Source organism: Ovis aries, chromosome 23 (genome assembly GCF_016772045.2).
Source record: "Ovis aries strain OAR_USU_Benz2616 breed Rambouillet chromosome 23, ARS-UI_Ramb_v3.0, whole genome shotgun sequence".
NCBI lineage: Eukaryota > Metazoa > Chordata > Mammalia > Artiodactyla > Bovidae > Ovis > Ovis aries.
Window position 1 is genome coordinate 41996321 of NC_056076.1, and position 24366 is coordinate 42020686.

Below are 24366 nucleotides of genomic sequence, written 5' to 3' on the forward strand. Positions count from 1 at the left end.
TTGTTATATGTTTATCATAATCGTTTTATCCCCTGAATGAAGTATTAATAATGAACTGTTCTTAAGAATGTTTGTTTTTAGTTTCACTCACAGAAAAAAATCAGTATTACATTCTAAATATATGTACAGAGATTGTATCCTACTTTTATCTTTCTAGCTACCTTAGTCATCAGTATAGAAACAATCGTTGACTCCAGAATCTTTGAAAATATCCTAAGGACTTTTGAAATGCGTTATACTAATATAGTTTAGAAAATAACCTAATTTTAGTGTACACTTTTGGTAGCAGCTAGGTTTCCTTTTGTGTATTTGGCTATTTCTCTTAGCTTGAATTAGGAGTTTTTCTTAAACACTTAATGCCATTTTTAAACCTTAAAAATTGCTTTTTTTTTTTTTGAGTAATTAAGAAATTATGTGCTTTGTTCATTTTAAGTTACTGCCTTCTAAAGGTTTGGATTTTTTTTTTTTTTTTGAAGCCTGGCCCTCCTTATTTTTCTGCATTGTTTTCAAGGTTATGAGGTCATTTAGCTGAGAAGAAGGTGCTTATGTGCCTTCAGATACACAGGCTTTAATTTCTCTCAGACTTTCTCTTTGGAAGTCCTTCTGCTAGTCATTTTTAAAGTACTTACAAAAAAAATAAATAAATAAAGTACTTACATTAACTATGTTGTTTTCCAGTGACAGTATTCTCCTACTAGTAGTTTGAAGAAGGGACTTAGAAAAATTCAAAGGTTGTAAACATGTTTTTCAAAATATATAAGATTTCAAAATAACACACTTCCCAGGAGAACCCTTGTTATTAGATCAGCTGGGTTATTTGTGTTTCATTTAGTGTAAAATAAAGAAGAAAGACTTAGGAACACATGAACTTTAGGCACTGAATGAACATGGTCTGATTCATATTTTATTGATGGGATATAATGCTTTTCTCTGCTACAGTCTTTCCACTATTTGAATTTAATAGGGGGCATTGTAGCTCTCTCTCAGACTTGCGTAGTATGAACATTTTTTTAAAAAAGGTCACATGGCTAACGTTAAATAAGATTTTGATGTATTTAAATGTATATCTGTAGTTTTGGTAGTCTGAATTTATAAATTTTAGTAAGTAACAGATGAACGCCTTAGTTCCGCATGAACACACATAAACACACATCCAAAGCATTGAGAAGAATTTCCCCAGGCCCAAGGAAAAATGTCTTATTTACAATTAAGCTGTCTTATTTTCATAATTTTAAAAAAGAGTCCAGAGTACCATTAATGGCTGTTTTAAATATGAATGATAATTATAGCACCAAAACTCATATATGACATTGATCTTTTTATGAAATAATAGTAGTTAAGGAAATAGAGTTTATAATGACTGAGAAAATTATCATTGGTTGAATCATACAAGGGCTTCCTTGATGGCTCAGCTGGTAAAGAATGCACCTGCAATGCGGGAGACCTGGGTTCGATCCCTGGATTGGAAAGATGCCCTGGAGAAGGGAAAGGCTACCCGCTCCAGTATTCTGGCCTGGAGAATTCCATGGACTATATAGTCCATGGGGTCGCAGAGAGTCATGCATGACTGAGCAACTTACACTTTCATTAAATCATACAAACTGGTCACTGATTTAGAATAGAAACTTGCTTTAGTTTGTCTAAGTTATAGAACTATCTTGATATAACAACATATGCTAAAAACTAAATTTGTTAACATTTGACTTATTTCTTTTGGCATTTATTCAATATAAATAATTATTGATGAGAATGAAAACTATCTTCAAGTATATTTCTCTCAACTTTTTTTTGGGGGGGGGGTTATTTTATTTTTTTTAATTTTACTTTATTTTACTTTACAATACTGTATTGGCTTTGCCATACATTGACATGAATCCACCACGGGTGTATACAAGCGCCCAATCCTGAATCCACCTCCCACCCCATATCATCTCTCTGGATCATCCCCATGCACCAGCCCCAAGCATCCTGTATCCTGTATCGAACATAGACTGGCACTTCGGTTGGTGGGAATGCAAACTAGTACAGCCACTATGGAAAACAGTGTGGAGATTGCTTAAAAAATTGCAAATAGAGCTGCCTTATGACCCAGCAATCCCACTGCTGGGCATACACACTGAGGAAACCAGAATTGAAAGAGACACATGTACCCCAATGTTCATTGCAGCACTGTTTATAATAGCCAGGACATGGAAACAACCTAGATGTCCATCAGCAGACGAATGGATAAGAAAGCTGTGGTACATATACACAATGGAGTATTACTTAGACATTAAAAAGAACACATTTGAATCAGTTCTAATGAGATGGATGAAACTGAAGCCTATTATACAGAATGAAGTAAGCCAGAAAGAAGAACACCAATACAGTATACTGACACATATATACGGAATTCTCTCAACTTTTAATAGAAAAAACAGGAAAGTACTGTCAGGTAATAAAGGATTTGTTTAATTATGGTAAACACTGAGGAAATACCTTTTACTGTTAAAAATAATAGTGTAGAAGAATAAGCAGTATGGAAAGATGTTCATAGTATACAAATTGAAAAAACAGGTTATGAAATAATATGTACTGTTTGATTGCATTATGTCATATTCTTTATATTTGTCTATATGCCTATGCACATAAAACAGATACTAACACACATACAGAAAGAGAAAATTGTTTAAATATAAACACTGTTTCATTGTAGAACTAAACCTAAACCTAGTGAGTTATTAAGGGTCCTGAATAAAAATGTAAATATTATAAACCCTGAGTTAGTGAAAAGTAAAAGAATAAGGAATGGGGAAAAAGGAGAAAAAGCTGAGTGCTACTCAGCTCATCTTCTCTCATGTCAAGGGATTAACTGAAATTGCCTAAGACTGAAATTTTTTTTTCAAAATTATTGCTTAAAACTTCTAATCTTTCCTTATTTAAAATTTTATCTGTATGTTTATAAATATGCCTGTGTTTATATTTTAGCATATGAATCTCTTGTAGAGAAGTGATTCCTTTAGTTCCTTTTCTTTTTATGTTGGATTAAAGTTAATCTTACAGATTTTTATTTAAAGACAGCACATGTGTGTGGTATTTTCTTCCTCTTACATAAATTGATTTCTCTCTCTCTCTCCCCTGATCCCTCTGTCTTTACATACATTTAGAAAGGTACTTTGCATGATACTCAGGAGATGTTAACATGTTGTTTCCAGGATTGGGGATGACTTGTTACTTTCTTCTTTGTATTTTTTTATATGCCTTGAATGTTTAACATGACAGACATACATTATTTTTATGAAACAACCATTATTATTTTTTTAAGACATTCATATTGTCCAGGAAAGATTCAGTGATTCTTATAATCCACAATAATGCCATCAACCAGATGAGTCATTCCTAGTCTTCATTTTGAGATAGCCTAGTGTGTCTTAAACTCTTTAAATCCTCAATTATTTCATGTTTATTAATTTTTTAAAAGATAGCACTTTCTGGAAAAGTAGTTGCTTAACTAGACAGATAAAATTTGGGGGGATATTACAGCATAATTCGAAGTGTTGCCCATGAGTTTTTATAGCTGTATCATAATTGTCTTCATTTCAGCAAATCTCCAGCATAACTACTTATATCATTCCAGTATCTATCCCACATCGTCCTATCCTATTAGAGAATTTCTATAAATCTTGTCCCATGAAATGTTAAGAGGCTTGTCTATACAGTAACTCACTGTATAGTAAGCCTTACTTCCATAGACTCAGTGAGTTACTGTATAGACAAGAAAACAAATTGTTTCTTTACAGCTACATCGTCAGCTTGCTTTATCACCATTCTTTAGCTTTTACCTTCAGTCTTTCCCAGACATCCGGAATCCAGACAAAATAAGTTGTTATAGTTATAATAGAGAGAAGTCAGACCCTAGTGTTTCTTATCAGGGGCTGTTGAGTCTGACAGACCAGTGTTGAGTTCTTGCTCTGGCCAGATTAGCTGAATTCCTCATAAGTCCCATTTGTCTCATCTGTAAAAGTGCATATATAATACCAACTTCAGAAATTGTGATCTCTGGGTGACATAACATATAAAATCAGTTTGTAGTATATTAATTAAAATAGAAAACTGACTTAGAGATTTTTCATCTACTGCAGTAAGAGCAGGCATAGGCAGTGCAGCAGTTCAGTAATACCGAAAGGACTAGGTTCCTTTCGTATTTCTGCTCTGCCACCCTTAGCTTGTATATAGGCTTTGTCCTTCAACATTTTACCTTATAGTAACATGACATCCTTCCTGGGCAGGAAAGACCAGTGATGCTTTTGCCTGCACCTCAACTGGTTAGGCTGTGCTAGTTGCAGGAAAGTCTGAAAAGTTGAATATTTTTGAGCTGGGTATATTGTCACTCTAATCAAAGTTGGGGTATTCCTATTAATAGGAAGAGGATAATGAATATTTAAAGTAGGCACCTTATAATACTGATATGGCTTCCCTGGTGGCTCACTGTTAAGAGAATCTGCCTGCCAATGCAAGAGACATGAGTTTGATTCTTGGGTTGGGAAGACCCCTTGGAGAAGGAAATAGCAACCTACTCCAGTATTCTTGCCCGGAAAATCCCATGGACAGAGGATCCTGCCAGGCTACAGTCAGTGGGGCCACAAAAGAGTTGACTAAGACTTAGCAACTAAACAGCAACAAAATATTAATAACTGATAACTGCTGTTATCTTTAATAGTTGCTAATGTTTCTACTGAGTGGACTTTATTCCTCCTCTGTCCACCATAAAATCATACTAATTTTATTTCCTAGCCTAATGGCATTCATTGGATGCCATAAGAGTTCTTTAACATGAAAGTACTGAACTTGACTGCTTGAGGCTACACATGAGTGAGTCTCTTTTTGTCCTCCAGCCTACATTTGAATTATTTTGTTATGAATAATGCCATAAGAGTATCTTTCCAGATTGTGTTTTTGTTATACCCTGAATTTTTTCTTTCTTATTCATTCCAAGAGTAGGGTTATAGGGTTAAAAGGATACAATGTTTCTGTGATATTTCTCTAAAATAATTATATGTAGTTACAGAGTCTTCCAGCAGTACATTTGTGTTCTTTAATCTCAAGTAACATCAGGGCACTTGCTTTTTTTTTTAGGTTTGATCTAATTATCTATAGTGATAAACCAGTAGTATTTCATTTTAGTTTGCATGTTTAAGTACAAAAAAAATACAACATTCTTTTTAAAAAATGTTTATTTCTTCTTATAAGCATTATCTATTTGCTTATTGTGTTTTTTCTAGTGGCATATGTAAGTAATGTGTGAATAAATGTGGAAGGAGAAGATGCATAGAGGCACAGTATGCTCCATTCCCCAAGGCCATGGTCGCAGTTGTAGAATGTGTTCACATGCTCTGAATTCAGTCTCTGCCGGCCATCCATTAAGGCCTGCTTTCCTGAGGCTTTGATCCCATTGAAGGACCTACCCTATTTAATGACTCAAGCAACTTTGGAGAAGACAACTTGTAAAAAAAAAAAAAAATGTTATTTTTCTGATAACTGTGTTAAAAGTAACAGATAAAATTAGTGTTTTGCTTAATAAGGATACTCATCTTTTGGTGATTTTCATGGAGATAGTCTATTGTAGATTTATTTTTGTCCCTTCCCCCTGATAATTTTCTAGCTCCTTAATTAAATCTTTATAGAATACATATACAGATGCCCCAAATATGAGCATACTTATTTGAGTAAAAGCCAGTGGGTATGTGGGGCCAGGATAGATTAATTACTTCCAAAGGAAGGTTTGGATAAACTATTAAACTACTTCCTTACATTAATGAATATAATTGAAAGCAAGTTTATTTTACCCACTATTCTTTAATTGATCGCAGTAATATGATCTGCTTTCACTTATCCATTTAATTCAGTTTGTTGGTGCAACATATTAGTTGCCACTTTGCTTTGCAACCTGTGGAGGTCTTTTTAAATTTTTGTTTATCTTGAAATGAAAGGTCAAATATTCTTCATAGAATTCTTCTAGTTGTTAACTTAATGGTTTTGTTAACAATTACAAAAAGCAAATGTAATTGTTCATTGAAAGGCTTGTGATTCAATCTGTTTACCCATTGGCTCTAGAATTGGTCTAAATGTTATTTTATTAATCATTTCCCTTTCAATTGAGTGAGCTTTCTCATCACTAAACTTTTAGGCTTTTTTTTTTTTTTTTTTGCAAATGTTGTGTTTAGGAGTTATTTGTTCCCTAACTTTTTTTCCCCCAATATTTTTGTTTTTTACTTATACCTAACTGAACTCATGAATAATGTTTATAGTAATCATTCTGGAAAGAAAACTATGAGCCAATAAATTGAGATTGTAAAGATTAGAATAATATTATTTTAAGTTATAGTAGCATTTATTTGTAAGTAAAAATATTTGCTCTGGCCATACTGTCAAAAATCAGTTCTCCATATTCTTAATTGTCTAATTTATTGAGTTGTTAGGCAGCATTCCATTTCTTAGCTGATAAATTCTGTTTTGCTTTAGCCTGCTTTCTTTCTAAGAGGTGGTCAGTGTAATAATTCATAGTATTTGAAATGTTTATAGTTTATAGAAATACTTGGTCTGGAATTATACTGTAGTCCAAAATGTTCTATTGTCTTCTGAGTAGTTTTGGCATTCGTAGAACAAAAAGGATGATTCAGGTCTTTATTCAAGTTCTGTAAAGGCAAATTCTAAACAGAAAAGCAGTTAAGAGTACTGTTTGTTTTATCAATATTCAGAGATTGAAAAAATATTCTAAAGAAAGATGATATGTTTTAATAAGCAGCCTCAGTAATAACTGTTACCGCAACCTACATAGTTGACTTTTTTAGCTTTAAGACTAAAGAAACTGAAATCTTAGCTATTGGCCAAACCTGTGTTTTAAATGTACTTTTGGCTTTACCTTAAAAGTAATCTTTTGGAAAAACAGTGATACATCATTGTGGTCTTTTGAAAAATGTTGGTTTGTTGAATTCTGCATTTCCCTTCGTATGCTTTTTTCTCTTCTCCTGTCTCTTCTCATTCTGTAGATTCAGACCCAGGACATACAAGTGAGAATTGGGGGGAGAGACTTATATCTTCTTACAGGACATGCTCAGGTAACTAGATTATCAGGGGTTCCTGTTAGCCAGTGGTTTCTGTCACATTTATAATTAATTCTTGTACTAGAAATAACTTATTTTCAAACCAGCATATAGATGTCTGTGGTTGAATAAGTGACTATATGAGTGACATAAAATTTTCCAGCTTCATTTGAGAGCTCCCATGTACCATGTCCAAGACATGTTCTGTGTGGATGCTGCAAGCAGGATCCTGCACAGCCACTCAGGCATGCAGCACAGCTGGGGACCCATTCATGTAGAAGAGTATGAGAGCTGTACACCTTGGAGCTGTGCTGAGGAGTGACCCCTGTGGGAACGTGCCCTGGTCCTCCATCTCTTAGCTGTACGCCCTTCACATGTTATACCACACATAGTGATTTTCGTAGACAGTGTCATCTTCTTAAAGCATGCAGTGTTTTTAAAAACATTAAAAATGTTTTCAGTTGACCTTTTTAGTCTGTTGACTTTTTTGCTGCCCCTGTTGAATTTTAAAATGAATTAAAACACCAAGTTTCCTGGAGAAATGCCATCAAAGAGTAAATGTATCCTTTAGTATGTGAAAACTAAATTAGCTAGATGTTTTGGTTTTTTTTCTTTTACTTTTTAATTAGCTTACATTCTTATCTCTGAACTTTTAAAATGTAAAATATTGTTTAGTCCCTCAGTGTCCAGTTTTTAGCATATGGCCTTTAACTGTAAAAACTAAAAATTTCTGTTCCTAATATACTTTGTATTTATTTTATAAATTTGTGGAGTTGGTATACAGCGAAGTAATTATTCTTAAAATTATCCCAAAAACTGTCAATTGACCTGATAAGTCAGTAATATTTAGTTATCAAATTTTGGCAATGGCTTTTCTACAGTTAGCATTAAATTGAACAGATCTACACTTATGGTGGAGTTAGTGGTACTTTCCTAAAATGGGGCCCCTGAGTACCAAGGCACACCTAAAAGAGCGGTATGTGATGAAATTGCCTGTGGTCTGAGGGTCATGGCTGGAAATCAGAAGATATAAGCACTCACCTGTCAGAAACCAGATATTGCAAAACCATCTGTATTTGAATTGTAGCTCCCATGGTTTCATTCCTTATACTGTGACTGCTTTGTGGGAAAATGTCATATTTCTGAGACACTGGTAGGCTTATGAACTAGTTCCCCAAGAAAAACATTTTTGTCTCTTCTCAGTATGCTTAATTGAGATGTGACAGTGTTGAGCTTTCTGTTTATTCTGATAAGACATGGGAAGAAAGCACTAATTTTCAGGATTATAAGACTGAGATATCTCTGTAATTCTAAAGGTCCTCTGAACCTTGAAGTAAAGCATACTGGATTGTTGAAAAGGCTGTATCTGTTTTTCTTTAGTCTTAAGTGAACCACCTGGATTTTTCTTTAAAAATCTCTTCCAAGGTGGTCTTCCCTGGTGGTCCAGTTGTTAAGAATCCATGCTTTCACAGAGTTTTGTTGAATGGTTTCAACATGAAAAAGCACACTTTGGGACATACTAATCTAAGATTTATGATTTTTTAAAATGGTATAAAGTTATCTCTAATCTATCTTACACCAGCTACTGTTCACCTACCTTATTTTCATATCTCATGTAAAGCATGAACTCAAGACAGATGGCTGAGGTAACTCAGAGAAAAAATAGTGTTCATATGAATGTTAGTAATGAGTTTTTGATTGAACATTTGGAATATATCCAATTTGTTTATTCCTTTCCAAAATATAATATCTTTGTTCATTTGGCAGCATGGAATTTTAATAATGCATTATTTAAAGTTTTTCTGCTATAAACTGAGTATCACTTTAGAGTATATTCTTTTTTTAGGAGGTCATTGCAAGTATAGAGGAACATAACTGATTTTTGCTTTTTGATCTTAATCTTATTGAATTTACTGTTTAAAAATTTTTTGGCCACTCCTTCATGGCGCATGGGATCCTAGTCCCCTAACAGCAATCTAGCCTCCATCCCCTGCATTGGAAGTGCAGAGTCTTAACTACCAGACTGCCAGGGAAGTCCTCAAGCATATTCTTCTTAAAACATTGTGTTACTAAAATGCAGTTAAAACCAGAAATCAAGAGTTTGCAAATGAGAAAATAAAATTTTTTTTCCAAAATTTTAAGTGTTTTAAGGATAGATATGTATTTTTTATTTTGCTTCTTCTAATTACTAAACTGTACTTTTTTTCTTAAAACAACTTTCTTTAAACTGTTATAAGTATTTTAATTTAAGTGAGAAGTACATTCATTATATTTAAAGATTTGGGATTCAGATCGACAACTATTAAAACAACAGTTGTGGTTCCTTATTAATTCTGAGAACCAAAGCATACAGAACATTATTAGGAAAAAGAATGTGTTTCAGGAAAAAATAGATTTCTCCAAAAGACCTATTTAGGGGTTTATAATAAATTGAGTAAGTTAGGTGTAACACTGCTAAAATGGGCTTTATACTAATTGGATCATTAATGAAATGAAAAGTAAGAAAATAATATATTAGAACTATTAATAAAGGCTGACTTTAAAAATCTTGGAATTTTTTATTTCTGTTGTGTAAAATTCTGCAAATATCAACAAAATGGACATTTTCAGAGCTATTGAATTTTGGGTGATTTGTGGGCAGCAGAGTATGAAAGCAGGCCCTTTGATTTTTCCAGGCCCTTAGGATGCCAGTTTGTCCTGATTAACTTAAAGTGGCACACTATAGGATTTTATGCCTTAAATAATAATACAGTAATATATAAATAGTATCAAACTTTTATTCATTTCTTGAACGTTACTAGATCAATAAATGCTTATCTCCTAGAGTAGTCTAACTGCTGGCCACATCTATGTGAGAAAAACAACAGTATTGACTACTAAGCCTTGTCTTCTTGTACTCATTTTGCTATTTTACATTTGTTTACAATTTTATTTATTTATAGTTTTGTAGCTCCTCTGTATACTGCAAACCTGGATCAGTAGATCCCAGATATTGGTACAGGATTTTCCAGGAAATAGATGCCTAGACAGTTAACAGGCAGCTCATCTCACAGGGCCACTTGAATTAATTCCCAGAAATGTCCTTAAGGAAGGAGTAACAGGCACCTATGTTTCTTTGAACTGTGGAATCCAGTTCCATCTGAATTTTCTGGCTTATAATGGGGAATATTGGCTCCATTGCCAGAGATTTGCCAAATAGCTAAATCTGAGAACTGGCTTTATGGTGGATCAAATCTCTTTGAAAAATTTTTAGACATTTTTGAATCTTTGCAGGATCTTTCTTAATTCCCCCAGCCCCTTTCCACACACATATAGAATCTTTCATTTTGCTCAGTTTCAGCTTTGATTAATAGTCCTCCATGTTCAACTATCCTGTAACTGCAATAGAGTGATTTGGTGTTATTTTTCAGTAATTACTCTGTGTGATGTGCTTTGTCTTAAACAGCTCCTTAGAGGATGTACAAATTATTAGTGGAATTAGGGAGGTAATGTGAAGGAATATTGCTATACAGGCTTAGGAATAATTGAATAAGATTAAAGTGAATGAAGGAGTTTCAGAGATGTAAAGCTAAGGAATGTTTGAAGTGTTATTTAATAGAATTGATCATTAAAATACAGATCTTACTAGGACTAAATTTCCAAATGTTAATTAATTTTCTGAAAATTACATAATTAAGATGTTTTTTCAAAGCATTCAGGGAGAAAATTGCTTATGTAATAAAACCCTAGTGCTCTTTTGTCTGCCTGTTGCAAGTTTCTGTTACTCTTGTTTCTCATAAACATGTATCATCTATTTTTAAAAAGTCTCCTTATGCTTTACTTTTCAGTGCTTAAATTTGATTCAGATTCTTACATATTTATTAATAATTCCAGAGAAAGAAGGTCCAGAAAAGAAGAAAACCAAAAAGGAAGCTGGAACTAAGAAGTCCACTCCAGTTAGCATTCTCTTTGGTTACCCACTCTCAGAGCGAAAGCAGATGGCACTTCTTATGCAGATGACAGCACGGGACAACAGTCCAGGTGACACTCACCATCACTGACCTGTGTGTTTATGGTTTTCTTCACACTGTAGCTGTATCTTGACAGTTATTTTTAACTACTTTAAATGTTTGTCCTTTCTTAGATTTAATCAGTTTCTTATAAATTTGTAATCTTAACATGTGTTTATGTGACAATTGTTTATTGTCTGTCTCATCTGCTAGATGAAAAGGTATACAGGAGCAGGGATCTTGGCTCTTGGCAGACATTCAGTAAATGTTTGTCAGCTAAAATGAGTACAGTTGACCTTTGAACTACACAGGTTTGAACTGAGTGGGTCCATATACACACGGATTTTTTTTTCAGTAGTAAATACTATACTGCTGCATGATCCATGGTTGATTGAATCTGAAGATACAGAATTCTGGATTTGAAGGGCCAACTGTAAGTTGCACACGGATTTTCAAATGTGAGGAGAGTGGGTACCCCTGATCCCTGAGTTGTTCAAGGGTCAACTATAATTTAGAATTGGATCAGTCCACATGAGAAATCTGCAACACACAGTTGTAGAACTGTGCGTGCCTTTACCTTCCTGCAGAAAGTTTTACTTCAGTTTCTATAGAGCTGCTTCTAGGTTTATAGTTATACTGTACTTTTATAGTTAGCACTCTATTGTAAGCTGGTAATCTTACACATGCTTTTAGAAGCAAGAGTATAATTCATGTTTTATTGTTTAAGATCTGCTAAAATTTATTTTGGGCTTCCGTGTTGGCTCAACAGTAAAGAATCTTCCTGCAGTGCAGGAGACACAGGTTCGATCCCTGGTCTGGGAAGATCCCCTGAAGAACGGGATGGCTACCCACTCCATTTTTCTTACCTGGGAAATCCCATGGGTAGAGGAGCCTGACATGCTGCACTTCATAGGGTTGCAAAGAGTCGGACATAACTTAATGACTGAACAACAGCCACAACAAAATTTATTTTCAAAAGAAAAATATCTGCAGGGTATTATGTAAATTTATTTCGTGTTTCATTTCACGTTTCCATTTAAGATATTGTGCTTCGTGTGTGTGTGTGTGTGTTGTGTGTTTATTCAAGTATCAATAGTTTGCCCTCCAGAAATGATTAAAGATGGCTTACCAATAAAGTTAAAAAAAAAAAAAAAAAAAGATGGCTTACCAGCAGGATGAAGACAAAGAAGGAACAAACAACGAACTTGTTCATTTATTAAAAGAGTTTAAAAGGTAGATAAGGTCCAGACAGCTGGGCTGGGATAGTTACTACATTGAGCAGTGAACTTAGTTATACATTCCGGTAGCTAAAACCAAGAGTTTTAAGTTGTATAAAGTTCTCATTGAGCAATGCAAGAAGAAAGTAAATATCTTTGGAGAAATCTTTTTCTTTTAGAAAGAAAAGTTCCAAAAATTTGGAAGAAAAATTCTTTTCTTCAGGGCATCTTTGTATAACACTTGGGGTAACATGACAGACCCTGTTGAAATGCATTGACAAGAACACAGTTTTTCTAGTGAACTTTTCCAGTGTTGGCTCTTTGTTATTAAAAAATGGGACAACTTGGTAAAATTCTGAGAGTTTCTATAGATCATAGTTTCCATTAAAACGTAAGTATATCTATATCTTTCACTAACAAGAGTGTGTTAGGGCTTTCTGTTTAAAGTGGGGCATGTTGTGCTGGTTATTCTTCTGCCTTTCCACCCACAACTTGGGGAGACTGGCCAAATCAAAGTTATTTACAGTGTTAAACTTCAAATGTTTCTGAACATTTGAAAAGTGTTGACTTTGACTCAGATTAAATAGCTAGATGAGAAAACTTTTGTTTCTTAAAAGTGTTATTTAATACTATGAACCTCTATCCTTAGAGTAATTAATGCAGTAAGGCAAGAAGCTAAAAATCTTTCCTCATTTCCAATAACCTCTCCCTTTGAGCTTCAAGCTCTATTCATAATTTCTTCTCAGTTGTTTAGATATAAACATGTAAACATATCTTTTGTTATTGTTTGTTTTTAAATATAAAGATTAATACTGTAATACTGTTCTGCACTTTGTTCTTTTCATTTAAGGGTATATCAGTCCTCCTTATTAATACATGTATAGAGGGGAAAGCTTTTGAAGTATCAACCTGTTTGCCAGCTGATAGATACGGTTAAGGTTCCTAGTATTATCCATTACATAACTTATTTCCCACATTTATTCTGATTGCCATTATGTACTACTGTTATTTTGTCTATGTTATATTACTTTGGTATGGCTGAGAAAATTTTGTATGAGTTAATTCGTTGCAAGTTCAATCACTAATTTCCTAAATAAATAATTTAACTATAAATATTATAATAATCATGTATTCACTCAACAAATTTGTGTAAGTACACTGTGTAACAGGAAGGCTTCTAAGCAGTTGAGATACAGTGATGATTTAGAGAAGATTCGTGTACTTCTAGAGTGTATGTTATAGAAATTCATAGATAAACTAACTCAATGTACATTAAAAATCAAAAAGTAAACTTTAAACTTTTTTCTTACTGAGAAAAGAGGGATAATACTTTATCATTCCCATCGTGGCAGTTTGCAAGGAAGTCATTATATGATGCTGGAAAATTATTTTCTGTAGACATTTTTTTCCTTAGAGCTGTTGTTTCTTTTAAATAGTTGTAAATTTTCAGAATTATTAACACTGTCTCGAATCCTTAATTGATTAAGAAATTATTTTTCGTTTTGTATTTTTCTTAGTTCTGAAATGGGGAGGAGAGGACTTTTAAGTGTCATGCAGTTTAACTTTCTTGTTTTTGAGAGAGAAACTGGAACAAATACCAAAAGATAGAAATCAAAGCAAAGCACTATTTTCCCCTCCTTTATCAGCCCCTTTTTAAAGGCCTTTTTCTAGACTGTCCTCATTTCTTACGGATCATAAGCTTCATTTCATACTAAAATCATCTATGACTTTAATTTGTACCTAATGCTGGAATACATACTTTGAGTCCAGTACTTTGAGTAAGAGGTGTAAACTCTAGCCTTCAGTGTCATTTCATCTAAGTCTTAAAATAATATCATAACATGCCATGAAAAATGATTTTTTTGAAGTTTATCAAATTATTCATTGAGCAAGTACTTTCAGGGTAGAATTGACAGAGTGAAACATTTTTTTCTTAGTTGGCACATGCAGTATTTGATAACCCTAAAGGAAGATCTACTCTGGGTCATTATCGGATTATCCAAGTCTAGTGTCAGATTGTTTGGGTGAGAAGGTACTCCCTCAATCCAAGAAATTAGCACATTACCTGTAAAAACCTTTACATGAACAAAATATTTAGTCTAGAACTTTAAACTTTTCTTTCTTACAGATTCCACACCAAATCATCCATCGCAAACACCAGCCCAAAAGAAAACTCCCAGTTCCTCATCTCGACAAAAAGATAAAGTTAATAAAAGAAATGAACGTGGTGAAACTCCTTTACATATGGCAGCTATTCGAGGAGATGTAAAACAAGTCAAAGAACTAATAAGTTTAGGGGCAAATGTGAATGTGAAAGATTTTGCAGGTAAGACTTGTAATTAAAGACATACTCAGGATCTAAAATTTTGAGATTATCACCTAAACAGACTCTGATTATAATTTAATCGACATTCTTTGTTCCTCTTTCTGAAATAAGAGTGTTCTAAAAGTATACTTTAATGTAAAACTATTTTGGAGTTTGTACATGAAACCCTGATCTCTACTACAATTCCATGTCAGTAATCACTCAGATTCTTAAATATTAAGCTTCTGTTTTAGCTGGCATATTACCATATAATTTTTTATCTAATTTGGGATAAAAAATTTTGTCCGTTTTTTTGAAAATCAGGCAAATAACCCTCCGAAAGAAAGATCTTTCATCCATTTTCACTCCCATCAAGAGTATATGGAAGAAAGAAAAAAAAAAGGCATATGAGAGAGCCCTGGGTAGGGGAAAGAGATAAGTTAGTAGAAGTTTGGGATTACCAGTACTCTTGCCTGGAGAATCCCACGAACAGAGGAGCCTGATGGGCCACAGTCGATGAGGTCTCAAAGAATTGGACATGACTGAGCTACTTCACTTTCACTTTTAGGATTAACATATACACACTACCATATATAAAATATTAATAGATAAGCAAGAATCTGCTGTATACGGGGAACTCTATTTAATATCTTGTATTATTGCAAGACCCTAACAAGCTTACTTTGCCCTTTTCTACTCTTATTTTATAATTCAGTTGATTATTATAAATTATAGCAAGTTTATATTCATCGGGTAAGCTTAAATGTTAGTTTAATACTTTTGTCAAATAATTTAGCCCCATGGGAAATAATGGGGCTTCCCTGGTGGCTCAGAGGGTAAAGCGTCTGCCTGCAATGTGGGAGACCCAGGTTTGATCCCTGGGTCGGGAAGCTCCTCTGGAGAAGGAAATGGCAACCCACTCCAGTATTCTTGCCTGGAGAACCCCACAGAAGGAGGAGCCTGATAGGCTTCAGTCCACGAGGTTGCAAAGAGTTGGACACGACTGAACGACTTCACTTTCATGGGAAATAATATTACTGTGGATGAACCTTCTGTAAAATTAGTGGTTTTCTTAGGTACTTATTTTCAGTAGCTTGTTCATCATTCTTTTTTCCTTCTGTATTGTGTACATTTAGAATTACTGTATCACACATGGTTATATTAAAAGCATATGTGTTGAATTAGTAGAAGTGAACCATATGTTCAATTAATATTGTAACTTTAGGTTGGACACCACTGCATGAAGCTTGCAACGTGGGATATTATGATGTTGCTAAGATACTGATAGCAGCTGGAGCAGATGTTAACACACAAGGATTAGATGATGACACTCCACTCCATGATTCCGCTAGTAGTGGGCACAGAGATGTGAGTATGACAGGAGGCGCAGTAATGCACATCTTCACAATTTAACCCAGAGTAATTTAACTCACTTCTTAGTTGTACAGTCTAGTGTCATATTTCATTCATTGCCTGACCAGCTCATTTGTGTTTTATTTTCCCTTTTTCTACCTTCTAACTGCTAATTCCTCTTATGGGTTTAGCATTATCTTTTCATAAAATCTATTTAATTTGATAGTTAAGCAACTTGGCAAAATTTTTATTTGAAGGGCCATTCCACTGTCAGATAATTAGATGTAGTGATTAAAGCATATTTTACTTACAAAAATTTTACACTGTCATACCTTTTTTAAGACATTAATATTTAATGATTCCTTTGTATATAACATCAGTTCTTGAATTTTAGCTGACATTATTTATTTAAAGATATTCAGATGCTTATATATATAATAAGACGATTTAATCAAACATGATTATATATGCTTAAAATTTTAATGGCATCTTTAAATACCATGTTTGATTTGTTTTGATGGAATATTATGACCCATGCTGGGTTTTAAATTCCATTTGCATTTTCAGTCTCTGGCTTATTGACATCAAAGCCTACCCTGTCTTTGCTGTAATGAAGCTTCTGTTTTAAGCGTGTTTAATGCTTAGTTCCTGGAGAAGGCAATGGCACCCCACTCCATTACTCTTGCCTGGAAAATCCCATGGACGGAGGAGCCTGGTAGGCTGCAGTCCATGGGGTCGCTACAAGTCGGACACGACTGAGCTACTTCACTTTCACACATTGGAGAAGGAAATGGCAACCCACTCCAGTGTTCTTGCCTGGAGAATCCCAGGGACAGGGGAGCCTGGCGGGCTGCCGTCTATGGGGGCGCAGAGTCGGACACGACCGAAACGACTAAGCAGCAGCAGCAGCAGTAGCAGCAGTGCTTAGTTCCATTACTGTAACCTGGTTATAGCCGAAGCAAATCAACCTGGGCCACTGTTAGCAGTGTCTAAAGCAAAGGACTCTGTTCATCAAAGAAGTACTTTCTGTTTTTCAGTTAATTAGACTGTTATTGACATACTTGTGCATAGTTTAGAAAGTTGAAAAGTATTGCTTAGCTCAGAAAAATACCTAAATTCTCCCTTGTGTCCCTCCACCCTTCCTAGTACTGTTAGCCAAAAGCAGCTGTTGTGTTTCTTCTCTTCATTTCTAACAAGGTGTAAGCTATTTTGCTTTATTAAATTTTTAGTCTCTAATTACTGACCCCTGCAGAGGATTTTAATATATATTGCTGCTCTGAGACTCACAGAGTGTACTCTAATTTATTTTGCCTTGGATTTTTATTTATTACCTTGGTTACTACTCAGCCTTGTTCTAATTTTTCTTATTTAGTTCTCTGTGTAAATAAATATTTTCTATTTCCTTACTCTCTCTTTCATAACTCTAAAATGCCCTGAATTAAGTCAAACACATCCATCAGTTCATTGTTTTTGAGAGTATCTTTGTATACAAAATGTCCTGGATCCTGCTTCAGGTGAGACTAGCTGCCCTAGATCTGTGGCACAGACGCTGTCCAGGGATTTCTCTTTGCTGTGAATTTCATGTGGGATTCTTTGTCTCTGTGAGATTTCCACTACATTGCATTAATTTCTCACAGCAATATTTGTGTGTTTTCACTTGGAGATAACTGTTGTAAATGATTCATATGTATTAATCACTTTAATCATCACAGTAAATGAACATCCTTTGGTGTCTGTTGTGGAAACTGTATGACCCACTACATTCCAGTACCCTTAGCTTCTCCCGGAGTTTGGCAAAACAAAGACACATGAGGTCATGTTGGTCTGAGACACTCCTAAGTTTATTAAACTGATAAGAGTCCCAAGTTAAGGGACTAAATAAGATAAATACCAATGTCTTCTTAAGACAAAGTGAGGTAATGATATATTAAGCTGGAAGAGCTGTTCAGTACACTGTCTTTGCTCTCTGGTGAATAACATAGGACATGCTTTCTAACACCCTAGCTCAAATTTTGGTGTCATCTCATACCTTTCTGCTAGAAAAATCCCCCTTAATTCTTTCATTAGCAGCAAACATTCTCAGCCTTATTTTCTTTCTGACACAATAAAAATTTCAGGGTCATGCTGCCTGCCTTTTAAAAGCCGCTTTAGTTGAGAAAAAAAGGAAATTTGGTGAAGATGGATACAAATTCAGTTCTGGCCTGGCCAGTTTGCCAAATGTGTGGTCTCAAGTTACTTTTTTCCTCTCAACTTCCTTTTTCTCATCCATAATAAATAATACCTATTTAAAGGGGATATTTTGAAGGAAAAAAAGACACTGAGCACATAAACCTACCTTGAAATCTAAAATGTTATAAAAATGTCAGAGGCCAGAGATTAAAAGGCTTCTATTGCTGTTTTTCAAATATACTCAAATATTTTAGAAACTAAAATTCAGAAATTAAAAGTGCCATTTTCTCATTTAAATCTTTCTAAAAGACTTTTTCATAATTCTCAAGTTCAAATTTTGAAGAAAAATGAAGCCTACAATGTTATTTTTCCTAAACTGATCCTTACTGTTGTTCCAGTCTCATACATAACCTATGGGATAGCACTTAACTATATTATTTTTTACTCGTGTGCTTGTCTGTTTTCTGCATTGAATATTGAGTCTCATACATATATAATTTATATTCTGGGTGTGCTGTGTTAAATACTGTATTCACTTCCCTTTTTTTCAAAATAAGGATTATTGATAGTTTTTCAAACATGAATAGTTTTTCTTCAAATGTTGCATAAAAGATTTCTTGATTGCTAAATGTAATGTTAAAGAATTATGCCTTATGAGTAAGACATGTTCCTATGAATATAAGTTTCTAAATATGCACATTGCTGCAAAATATTTCCAGAAGCTGACCTTTGAGCTGATTCACTTACAAGGATTCAAACACTATTTCCAGTCTCTTTCCAGAGGGAGACTGGCATGCTGTTTCCAAGAGACCTTTGCTTTTCCTCCTACCAACATGCCTAGGATAGTAGGAGTCATAATTCAGAGCTGTTGAGGGCTATTTTCTTCTTATTCTTTACTTGTCCCCAAAGAGGAGGAGGGAAACGAGAGCCACCAAAAGCTCACTTGTGTTTATCTGTACCATATGATTCTCTAGCAAAGAATTAGATTTCTTCCAGTGATACTCATGATGACTGAGCCATCCATAAGACATTTCTAAGGTGGGAAAAACAGAAAGATAGCAGTTCTGTCCTAAATTATTTATAGTAAGAGAAGATTACTTTTCTTAACATAGCTTACTAAGAACCTAATCTTTGGCCTACCTTTCTCAAGTGTATAGTACTTCATAATATATGTTCTTATAATAGCCCTATTCCTGGTTCTGTTTTAGATACTACCTACCATTATTTTCTTCTTGTCTCAATATTTTTACCTACTTCTAATATGCTGCCTGCTATTTTAAGCAACTTTGTTACTTTAAATTCTTTTTAGAATAAGTAATTGTTTGCATGTGAGGATGATCTGTAAAGTATTGATTATTTCAGTTCAGTTCAGTTGATCGGTCGTGTCCGACTCTTTGTGACACCATGAATCGCAGCATGCCAGGCCTCCCTGTCCATCACCAACTCCCGGAGTTCACTCAGACTCACGTCCATCGAGTCAGTGTTGCCATCCAGCCATCTCATCCTCTGTCGTCCCCTTCTCCTCCTGCCCCCAATCCCTCCCAGCATCAGAGTCTTTTACAATGAGTCAATTCTTCGCATGAGCTGGCCAAAGTACTGGAGTTTCAGCTTTAGCATCATTCCTTCCAAAGAAATCCCAGGGCTGATCTCCTTCAGAATGGACTGGGTAGATCTCCTTGCAGCCCAAGGGACTCTCAAGAGTCTGCTCCAACACCACAGTTCAAAAGCATCAATTCTTCGGCACTCAGCCTTCTTCACAGTCCAACTCTCACATCCATACATGACCACAGGAAAAACCATAGCCTTGACTAGGTGGACCTTTGTGGGCAAAGTAATGTCTCTGCTTTTGAATATGCTGTCTAGGTTGGTCATAACTTTCCTTCCAAGGAGTAAGTGTCTTTTAATTTCATGGCTGCAGTCACCATCTGCAGTGATTTTGGAGCCCCCAAAATAAAGTCTGACACTGTTTCTACTGTTTCCCATCTATTTCCCATGAAGTGATGGGACCGGATGCCATGATCTCTGTTTTCTGAATGTTGAGCTTTAAGCCAACTTTTTCACTCTCCTCTTTCACTTTCATCAAGAGGCTTTTAGTTCCTCTTCACTTTCTGCCATAAGGGTGGTGTCATCTGCATATCTGAGGTTATTGATATTTCTCCCGGCAATCTTGATTCCAGCTTGTGTTTCTTCCAGTCCAGTGTTTCTGCATATAAGTTAAATAAGCAGGGTGACAATATACAGCCTTGACGTACTCCTTTTCCTATTTGGAACCAGTCTGTTGTTCCATGGCCAGTTCTAACTGTTGCTTCTTGACCTGCATACAGATTTCTCAAGAGGCAGGTCAGGTGGTCTGGTATTCCCATCTCTTTCAGAATTTTCCACAGTTTTTTGTGATTCACACAGTCAGAGGCTTTGGCATAGTCAATAAAGCAGAAAGAGATGTTTTTCTGGAACTCTCTTGCTTTTTCCATGATCCAGTGGATGTTGGCAATTTGATCTCTGGTTCCTCTGCCTTTTCTAAAACCAGCTTGAACATCAGGGAGTTCACAGTTCATGTACTGCTGAAGTCTGGCTTGGAGAATTTTGAGCATTACTTTACTAGCATGTGAGATGAGTGCAATTGTGCGGTAGTTTGAGCATTCTTTGGCATTGCCTTTCTTTGGGATTGGAATGAAGACTGACCTTTTCCAGTCCTGTGGCCACTGCTGAGTTTTCCAAATTTGCTGGCATATTGAGTGCAGCACTTTCACAGCATCATCTTTCAGGATTTGAAATAGCTCAACTGGAATTCCATCACCTCCACTAGCTTTGTTCATAGTGATGCTTTCTAAGACCCACTTGACTTCACATTCCAAGATGTCTGGCTCTAGATTAGTGATCACATCATCGTGATTATCTGGATCATGAAGATCTTTTTGTACAGTTCTTCTGTGTATTCTTGCCACCTCTTCTTAATATCTTCTGCTTCTGTGAAGTCCATACCATTTCTGTCCTTTATCAGTTATTTAGATTAGGGTTTTTGTAGCATGCTTGAGTGAACTAATTGTCCCATCATAGGAATAAATATTTTAAAAATTATTTCCTAATAGGTATAGAAAGCATTCAGCAATATCAAGATCTTCTGTTTTCTCAAACTAGGACTCTAGCCTAAGGAAATAAGGCTAGAAATGTGGTGGGGAAATATTTCAATTTGTGAAGATGTTCACTATACCAATATTTATAATAACTAAAGGTTTTTGCCTTCAGTTACCTTCTCAAACCTCTCAAATGATAGTAAGGTGAGATTTTAAAGAACATGGACCCACAAAGACAAAGAACAGATGAAACAGGAAACCAGTATTTAGGGAGATAGAAATTTGAGGACTGAGTGGTGACTACATAAAACAGGGTTTGGCAAACTTTCTGTAGAGAGCCAGATAGTAAATACCTCCTCCCTTCTTCCCCTTGCTCTTTTTCCTGTGTCTCCCTTTATATTTCTCCTTTATCAATTTTTTAAAGTATTTTATAAGAATATAATTATTCTTAGTCAGCAGGCCAGATGTGGCCTACAGACCAAATTTACCAGCTCTTCCTGATTTAAAAAAGTCCAAGAAAATTGAAGCCAAAGCCATTTCAGCACAAAATCCCAGAAAAACTGAAGCTCAGCAATTGATGGCTGGGTTCACCAGGAAATGCCTGTTGAATAAGAAAACAAGAGGATTGAATCAAACTGTTTTTGACCCTCATAGCCCTTCTTAACCGTTCACAGCCAGATGACTACATCTCCCTGGCAGATTTGATTTGATTGAAGGTTTATTTTCTAAGAAGTATAAACCATACTGTCTGGACTGACATACTACAAGAATAGTTGGAAGTAAGGATTAAATGTCAGCTTATTAACGTTAAGACCTCAGTCAAGCAGAATGGTGACAGTAAGACATGAATTGAGAGATTTCTCCATAGAAAAATGAGCTAGCCAAGAGGGGCTCCGATGAAGTGGCCCAGCCATATCACATTAGCACAAAGTCCACCTATCAGCAAGTCCTACCTAGGCCTAGAAAACTTACAGAAAGTCTTTTAGTTCCTTAGTCTTAAATGTGGACAGCCGTTGATCACCTGACCTTTGAGAAAGGTCTCTGATACGGAAGGTAAAGACCAGAACAGGCAAATAGAAAAGTAGTAACTTGGAGGACACAGACCAAGAGAAACTTCAAAAAAAAAATTTCATTACCTTTCCCAAAGAGATGAGAGTTTCTTGTAGCCATGAAACAAAAACTGAAGGCTTGCTAAATAACGAAAATTAGCAAATTAACAAAAAAAAAGCTCTTAGAAATTAACAAAATAACAGGATGAAAAATAGAATATTGAAAGTTAAAGTTGAGAAAACCTCCCAGAAACCAGGAAATAGACAAAGATGGAGGAGGGGAAATGAGAAAAAAGATTAATTCAGGAGATCCAGTGTCTTAAAGAGTTCTTAGAAGACAGATCAATGAAAACACAGGACTTTATCAGATATAAAAGCAGGAATTTTCTCAGAACTGAAAGAACAGGTGTCTTCAGATTGAAAGGGTAATTGAATGCCCAGCATGAATGTTAAAAAGACTGAGATCAAATTTCATTATCCTGGGATTTCAGAACCATAGGGGCAAAGGATGTCCTCTAGCTTACAGAGAGAAAAAGCAAGTTCCATGTAAAGGTAAAAAAATCGGAATGGTGTCAGACTTTTCAATAACAGCACTAGAAGCTAAAAGATAATGCTCATGCCTTTAAAATTGGAGGGGAAACTATTCTGTGTCCAAAGTAAGTATTACTCAAGTGAGAATAGAGTAGAGGTATTTTCTGACACGTACAAAAAAAATCTCAGATTATTTAACCATTTCTCAAGAATCTCCTGGAGGTATTGTTTCAACAAAATGGCATAAACCAACAAAGAAGATACGATTTAAAGAATTCAACACAAAACTGAGGAAAGGGTGTTTCTAGGATGATAGGATGAAGGAAGATGACAGATGAGAAGCAAATCTAGACAGCAGCCAGTCCATTTGAAAGTAAGTGAGAAGGCTTGGAGAAGGACTTTAACAGAAACAGTGATTGTGTGTGGAACTGAAGGGATCTGTGCTTGTAGCAGAATGGGGGATGAGTTAAAGATAAGTATGTAGAACACTGAGCAAATGAAAAATGAAGATAGTTAACTCTGGGATAAAATGACTTGTGTAAGAATGAAAATTTAGTCATGATATGCTACTTGGTTCAGTATTTATATTAGTCATAATATACACACACAAAATAATATGACTGTTTTGGAAAGTTAGGAGGAGAGGGAATGGTTATGTATAGGAGTACAGTGGTGCAGTTGATAAACGAGAGCTGAGTCCCTGTCTTCCATTGTAAAACAGTAGACAACACCTAAAACTGAAAAATATGGAAGCAGCATGCTAGGTGTGATATTTAAGCATTCGAAGATAAATATCAGGGACAATTGTTTCTCACTAGCACCCTTGAAAAGCTATTTGATCTTATAAAAAATAATTTTATGAAAATACGAAAATTGAACATTAACAATTGATCATGACTTATTTGTTTTCTTTTTGTATTCTTACATTTCAAATGTTCTGTTTTGATGGTTTATTCTTCCATAGCCTAGAAACAATTTTTCATTTTTATTTCACTGTGAATCATTGTTACTCTTAAATACTTTCATTTGTTAGAAATTCCTGATTTGTAGCATCTTGTTTAATGTTGTTTTTTGAAAAAGATGCGCTATATACCAGAAAACATCATAGTTGTGTATTGAGAATACAAAGACGAACAAAGATTTCACATAAAGTTTATGGTCTTGGATAAGGGCAGAAATGTGTTAATAAATTATAGTACAGATTTACCTATGACAGAAAACACTCATGTCACTGGAAATAAAAGCTCAAAGCAAAAGAGATGTTACAGAAGCAGAATTAATAATACTTCTCAGCTATCTGATGAGGAATATGAGTGAAAAGGACTTCGCTGGTGGTGCTAGTGGTAAAGAATCCTCCTGCCAATGCAGAAGATGCAGGTTCGATCCCTTGGTCAGAAAGATCCCCTGGAGAAGGGACTAGCAACCCACTCCAGTATTCTTGCCTGAATAATCCTATGGACAGAGGAACCTGGTGGGCTACAGTCTATGGGATCACAAAAGTGAAGGACAAAAATCAGTGACTAAACAGCAACAATGAATGAAGAACAAGAATCAGTGATGACTCCCATCGTTCTGGCTTCAGTGACTGGGTATATTT

General features: G+C 35.1%; 1 protein-coding gene across 7 annotated transcripts in view; it reads left to right on the forward strand.

The window, feature by feature from the left end:
* The window catches only part of ANKRD12 (ankyrin repeat domain 12), a 98931-nt gene that overhangs the window by 44593 nt on the left and 29972 nt on the right, over positions 1-24366 (forward strand). For 4 of the 7 annotated variants that reach the window (XM_060405236.1, XM_027960748.3, XM_060405237.1 and 1 more), the window contains 4 exons: positions 7029-7097; positions 10956-11102; positions 14417-14614; positions 15819-15961. In XM_060405236.1, the coding sequence (XP_060261219.1) occupies positions 7029-7097; positions 10956-11102; positions 14417-14614; positions 15819-15961 (557 nt within the window). The remainder of the gene's footprint in view (positions 1-7028; positions 7098-10955; positions 11103-14416; positions 14615-15818; positions 15962-24366) is intronic. The other 3 variants (XM_060405238.1, XM_027960749.3, XM_060405239.1) reach the window with 1 other exon arrangement.